The sequence below is a fragment of the Nicotiana tabacum genome, chromosome 24 (genome assembly GCF_000715075.1).
Source record: "Nicotiana tabacum cultivar K326 chromosome 24, ASM71507v2, whole genome shotgun sequence".
NCBI lineage: Eukaryota > Viridiplantae > Streptophyta > Magnoliopsida > Solanales > Solanaceae > Nicotiana > Nicotiana tabacum.
In genome coordinates this window covers 31,735,503-31,741,999 of record NC_134103.1, presented here as the reverse complement: position 1 = coordinate 31,741,999, position 6,497 = coordinate 31,735,503, and the positions used below count along the sequence as shown (strand labels likewise).

The 6,497-nt window shown below is 38.8% G+C and overlaps 1 protein-coding gene across 1 annotated transcript; it reads left to right on the top strand.

Annotated features, from left to right (window-relative positions):
- Window positions 1-5,632: 5,632 nt before the first annotated feature.
- On the top strand, window positions 5,633-6,040 carry LOC142178091 (putative mitochondrial protein AtMg00820). Its single transcript, XM_075247418.1, has one exon. It carries the CDS (start codon window positions 5,633-5,635, stop codon window positions 6,038-6,040), a length of 408 nt encoding a protein of 135 aa, XP_075103519.1.
- Window positions 6,041-6,497: the final 457 nt, after the last annotated feature.

Here is a 6,497-nt window from a genome sequence, read left to right as displayed (position 1 = left end):
TTAAATCCTTATTTCTTCGTTTATGTAGAGGATTGAATATAATCAAAATTCTGAGTCCAGAATTGGAGAGTTTGAGCTTAAGTGACATGGTTGACTTGGATGATGCTATTATTGTTACTCCCAATTTACGTTCATTCAAGCTAATAAATAGAAGAAAACTCACAATCTTTTGTCCATTGGTTGGTTCAAGGCTAATGGAAGTTGAGGTTCGATTGAAGTCTGTTCGTGCAACCAATAGGTTGCTTCAATTGAGAAATTTTACTGAAAGTTTGGGTGAAAGTATCACCTTGTGCTTGCATCTAGCGCAACTGAATCAACGGTATGTACATTTATAGCAAAATTATGTTGGTTTTTAATCTATAAATGCCTGCTCAACTTGTACTCTAGCCAAAAGAATTCTGAGTTGAGTTACCAAATAACTTTGAGTTTCTATGACATAATCATAATATTGTTTTTATTATCTATGTAGGAAGTGAGATTTCATTCGGGAAATCTTCCAAACAACATTCAACCACTTCGTATCAAACAAATGAATTTGCAAATACTCTTTTCATCTATACCAAGATATGAATCTTTGATTGATGAATTGTTTATTACTTCCGTCCGCGGATCTTGTTGTTGTGCGTAAATTCAGATGCCCTAAAACATAACTCTATACAGGTATTATGCAATGTTATGAATTCATTCTTCACCTTATATTTTCCTATCTTTACTTCTCTTTTTCCTTTTTTCATTGTACCTGTGAATTTGTAGGTCCTATTGGATGAGCTAAAAGGCCGGGAAAAAGAATGTACCAAGCGCTATAAATACAGTAATTACTGTTAGAACTTTTTATGGACTTGCACATATATGGTATTAAGAATAATTGTATGTTGGTTGCTATCGTTAAAAGGTTAAGCCAAATTAAAAGTGATCTACTAAGATTTTTAATAGGCTATATGTACCTTGTTATGTTTTGATGATCTAACAAACTTAATGACAAGAACCAGATAAGGAACCTGATACACATTCTCAAGTATATGGAAACAACAAGACTTAAGCTGGAATTGTAAATCAACGCTTCAGGAGTCAAAGAATCAACAAGGGGAACAGATAAACATCAGTTTTCCTGGTGACCGTATCCAGTCAACTCTCCAACAGCTGTAAAGCTGCTGCTTTCACACGCAACAGTGCAAAACAGTGGAGCAGTCAACTTCATTGGGAATGCTCTTGTATCAAACATGCTTGCATCATTCAAGTGATGTCACTAATGTTATATTAACATTAAACCAAAGGTAAAACATTACTTGAGCATAGAAGAATCATTCAAGTACTCTCTCAAGTGACCAATCAATCTAGCAAGCGATTCTTAAGAGCATCAGGAACAAAGAACAACATAATAATGGACCAGTTCCTTGTATTGAGTTATTACATGTCCTTGGTTGTGTTGCACCTTTGTTAAATTTCTTTACTTGTAATTCTTACTTAGCTTAGTTAGAAGTATTGTGTAGAAAACCTTTGTAAATCATAAACCCTTATGTTTGTGTCTTGGCTAGAGTTAGTCGAGTTGTAAGTCTTTGTAATAGAGTTATTACAAAGTGACTTGTAATAGAGTTGTTACAAGTTAGTGAGGGATTAAGAGGTTAATTCCTAGATTACAATAGGTTGTAATCTAAAGTTTGCTTAGTAGTGAAGTTGAAATCCTACAACGGTAGGTCATGATTTTTAATCCCGAGAGTTGGGAGTTTTTCACGTAAAACTTCTTTGTATCATTTACCTACTGTAGTATGCGTGTGTTCTGTGTGAACTAATAGAGAACCTGGTTCTCTATATAGTTTGGTAGACCCTTAAATTCTATCAATTAGTATCAGAGCAGGTTCTTTCAATCAGGCTAGCACCTAGAAAGGATCCCCATGGCTGCTCCACCTAACTTCGAAGAAGGTCAACCTACCTACAGGCCACCAAGATTCAATGGCCAATACTATGGATGGTGGAAGACTAGGATGCACGACTTCATCATGGCTGAAGACTCAGAGCTCTAGGAAGTCATCTGCAATGGACCCTTCGTCCCCACAAAAACCAATAGTGACCCAGCTGTAACAATCCCCAAAACAAGAAAGGAGTTTAATGATGCTGACCGTTAGGCCATAGAAAAGAATTTTCGTGCAAAGAAAATTCTTGTATGTGGTATTGGTCCTGATGAATACAACAGGATCTCAACATGCCAATCTGCTAAGCAGATCTGGGAGGCTCTCCAAACATCCCACGAGGGAACAACACAAGTTAAGCAATCAAAGATTGATATGCTTACCACAGGATATGAGCTTTTCAGAATGAAAGATGATGAATCCATCCAGGACATGCATACTCGGTTCACTTCTATCATCAATGAGCTTCACTCTCTGGGAGAAATTATTCCAAGAAACAAACTCATCAGGAAAATACTCAGTGTTTTGCTCAGTTCCCGGGAAAGCAAAGTGAATGCTATCACAGAGGCAAAGGACCTGCAAAATCTAACCATCGATGAACTTGTTGACAATTTGAAAACCTATGAAATAAAGAAGAAGAAGGACAATGAGAGAAGAGAGCCCAAAAGGGAGAAGAACCTGGTCCTCAATACGGACAACAATGATTCAGGTGGTGAGGATGCTGATATGGCCTACCTGACAAAAAGATTCTAGAAAATAGTTCGCAGAAATGGAGGCATTCCAAAAAGGGGCAGCTCCAGCAAGCGAAAATATTATGACCTTTGTCATAAGTGTGGTAAGCCAAGACATTTCATCAAGGATTGTCCTCTCCTCAATCAAGATCAATACAAATACAACACAGACAAAGTAGCTAAGTGGAACCCGATTCCTGACAAACACTTCAAGAGGAAAAATGTTGTTGATGACACAGTCCGATGATGATGAAGACGACGACGATGATGATGAGGTAAATATTCTAGATGTTCAAAGAAATCTGAAGTCCTATTCTCCTAAAAAACTTATATCTCTGGCAAATGTTTTACTTGATGCTTATCACAGTCTTATAAATGATAAAAATGCACTGATTCTTGAACTAAGAGAAGCAGAACAGACCTAGTAGTTGTTGTGGTAGATTTAAAAGAAACCACTGAGAGTCTGAAGAAAGAAAAGGATGTTTTAACTGAAAAAAATTACAAACGTAGAACATGAGAGAGATGATCTAGTGGTTGTTATGGTCGATCTAAAGGAGACCATTAAGTGTGCTAAGAAAGAGAAAGAAGCCTTGACTGAAAAGGTTGCTAGTATAGAGCATGAGAGAGATGATCTATTAGCAGTAGTCGTAGATCTGAAGGACACAATTGAGGAACTAAAAGGAGAAGGTAGGCATGAGATTCTTAAAAAGGGAAAGGAAGTTGCGGATGAAACACATCTTAGGCTTGACGAAGAGATAAAATCAGTGAAATCTAGTTTGTGTGTTGAACTCGAGAAAAACAAACAACTTCAGGAAGAACTAAGTAGAATCAAGAGTGATCTTGAAAAATCACTCAAGTGGACCTGGTCCTCTGAAGTTATCACTGCCATGTACACGAACAATGGGAGAAACAGGCAGGGAATCGGGTTTTAAAGGGAAAACATTCCCTACAACCCTCATAGCAAGTACGTTACTGTACCTGACAACTGCCTCTGCACTCACTATGGTAACACTGGACACTTTAAGGAAACCTGTAAGGCCAAGTTTCAGTCTCAACAGAAAAATAAAGTTTTTGCTAAAAAGGTGATTACTGGTATAGAACCTGGTCCCTCGTATAAAAGACGCATGATGCCTGCTTGGACCAAAAGAACTCGTATTCATCCTTTTCCTCATTACAAGGGACCCAAACTTGTTTGGGTTTCTAAGTCTAACCCTTAATTTCCTTGTGCAGGGAATAGTGAAAGGGAGTAACCAACAATGGTACATGGATAGTGGTTGCTTAAAGCACATGACTGAAAGTACAAACAATTTCCTTTCACTGAAGGCCCTGCAAGGAGGGAGTGTATCCTTTGGAAATGGCAAGAAGGGATACATTCTGGTAGTTGGAAGGATTGGGAGGTATCTCTCTCACTCTATTGAAAATGTGTACTATGTGAACGGATTGAAGTACAATTTGTTGAGTGTTTCCCAAATCTGTGACAAGGGAAACAAAGTAGAATTTGTGTCAAAGATATGCATAGACACAAATCTTGTGACTGGTGAAGTGGTGCTAGTGGCGAAAAGATACAAAAATATTTATGTTGCTGATTTTGAGTCCCTATAGAGTGGTGATCTCAGCTTTCTAAGTGTTATTGATGATGATGCTGAGTTATGGCATAGAAGGCTCAGTCATGCAAGTTTCTCACTGCTGAACAAACTGGTAAAAAAGGACCTGGTTCGTGGTCTGCCCAAGTCAAGCTTCAAGGATCACAAGGTGTGTGATGCGTGTGCTAAAGGAAAACATGTCATATCTTCTTTTAAGCCCAAAAAGGAAGTTAGTACCTCAAGGCCACTTGATCTTCTCCATATGGATCTATGTGGAACTATGAGAGTGCCAAGCAGAGGAGGAAAAAGGTACATCTACGTCATTGTGGACGACTACTCCAGATTCACCTGGACTTTATTTCTCAGAACCAAGTATGAAACCTTCCAAGTATTTGTTGCATTTGTCAAGAAGATCCAAGTGAAGATGGGTAATAATGTAGTATGTATCAGGTCTGACCATGGGACATAATTTGATAATGCCAAATTCGACGAATTCTGTGTTGAAAATGGCATTACTCATAATTTTTCAGCTCCAAGAACACCACAACAAAATGGTGTTGTAGAGAGTAAGAATAGGACTCTTGAAGACATGGCAAGAACAATGCTGATTGATAGTGGTGTTGCAAAAGGTTTCTGGGAAGAGGCAGTCAACACTGCATGCTACTTGGTGAACAGGTGCATGATCAGGTCCCTCCTGAACAAAACCCTGCATGAACTGTTGAATGGGAGAAAACCTAAGCTAACACACTTGAGGAAATTTGGTTGTAAATGCTTTGTTCTCAACAATGATAAGGAAGCTCTGGGAAAGTTTGATGCCAAGAGTGATGAAGGAATATTTCTTGGATATTCATCACAAAGCAAAGCCTACAAGGTATACAACAAAAGAACTCAATATGTTGAGCAAAACATACATGTGATCTTTGATGAAGCACAACACCTTCTTGGAAAAGCTGCACATGATAAGGCTGATCAAGATGGAGAGCTATCAAATGTCCCTGGTGAAGTTATTGACATGGAAAATGGAAAGGCTGGCATGATGAGTCACGTCAAGGAATCCAATGAAGATGGTGCGACTATGTCTCCAACTGATGGAGAGGAACCTGGTCCCACAATCATGACAACTGAAGCTGAGAATAGAGTTATCGATGCTGTCCAAGGCACCCCATATGCTGAGATGAGAAGCAGCCAAGAACCAAAGTCAGATATACCTGGATCTTCTATTAATGAGATTCAGGTACTAAATTGGAAGCGCAAAGGTTCCCACCCTCTTGAAAACATAATCACTCCACTTGATTCAGGAATTCAAACCAGATCAAAGGCTAGAAACACACTTGCTTTCTCAGCCTTTCTTTCTCAAATAAAGCCCAAAAATATCAAAGAAGCATTAAAAAATGCAGACTAGATTACTGCCATGCAAGAAGAGCTCCATCAATTTGAGAGAAACAAGGTATGGCACCTGGTTCCACGACCTGTGGATCGTACTGTTATTGGAACCAGGTGGGTATTCAGGAACAAACTTGATGAGTTTGGAAACACCACAAGAAACAGGGCAAGGCTAGTAGTTCAAGGCTACAATCAGGAAGAAGGGATTGATTATGATGAAACTTTCGCTCCAGTCGCTCGAATGGAGGCTATCAGAATTCTTATTGCCTTTGCATCATATATGGAATTCATATTGTTCCAAATGGATGTCAAAAGTGCATTTCTGAATGGCTTTCTAAAGGAAGAAGTCTTCGTCAAGCAACTTCCTGAACTTGACAATCATGAGCATCCTGAGCATGTCTTTAAACTTGACAAGGCTTTATATGGATTAAAGTAGGCTCCTCGCATGAAAGACTGTCAAAATTCCTTCTAGAAAATGACTTTACAAGAGGAAGAATTGACAACACCCTTTTTCTGAAGAAACGCGGGAGGAACCTGCTCATTATGCAAGTTTAAGTTGATGACATTATTTTCGGAGCAACAGTCGACTCCTTGTGTGAGGAATTTGCAAAACTCATGGGAAGTGAGTTTGAAATGAGCATGATGGGGGAATTGAATTTCTTCTTGGGTTTACAAGTGAAGCAATCTCAAAAGGGGACTTTGGTAATTCAGCAGAAGTACATCAAGGAGCTACTGAAGAGATTTGACATGGAAGCATAAAAAATCATTGACACTCCCATTGCCACAACCACTCGTCTAGACATGGATGAACCTGGTTCCCCTGTGAATCAGACCATGTATAGAGGTATCATAGGGTCACTCCTGTATCTCACAGCAAGCAGACCAGATATTGT

Coding starts and splice junctions, on each gene's coding strand:
- LOC142178091 (XM_075247418.1), top strand. CDS start 5,633: ATGCAAGAAGAGCTCCATCAATTTGAGAGAAACAAGGTATGGCACCTG.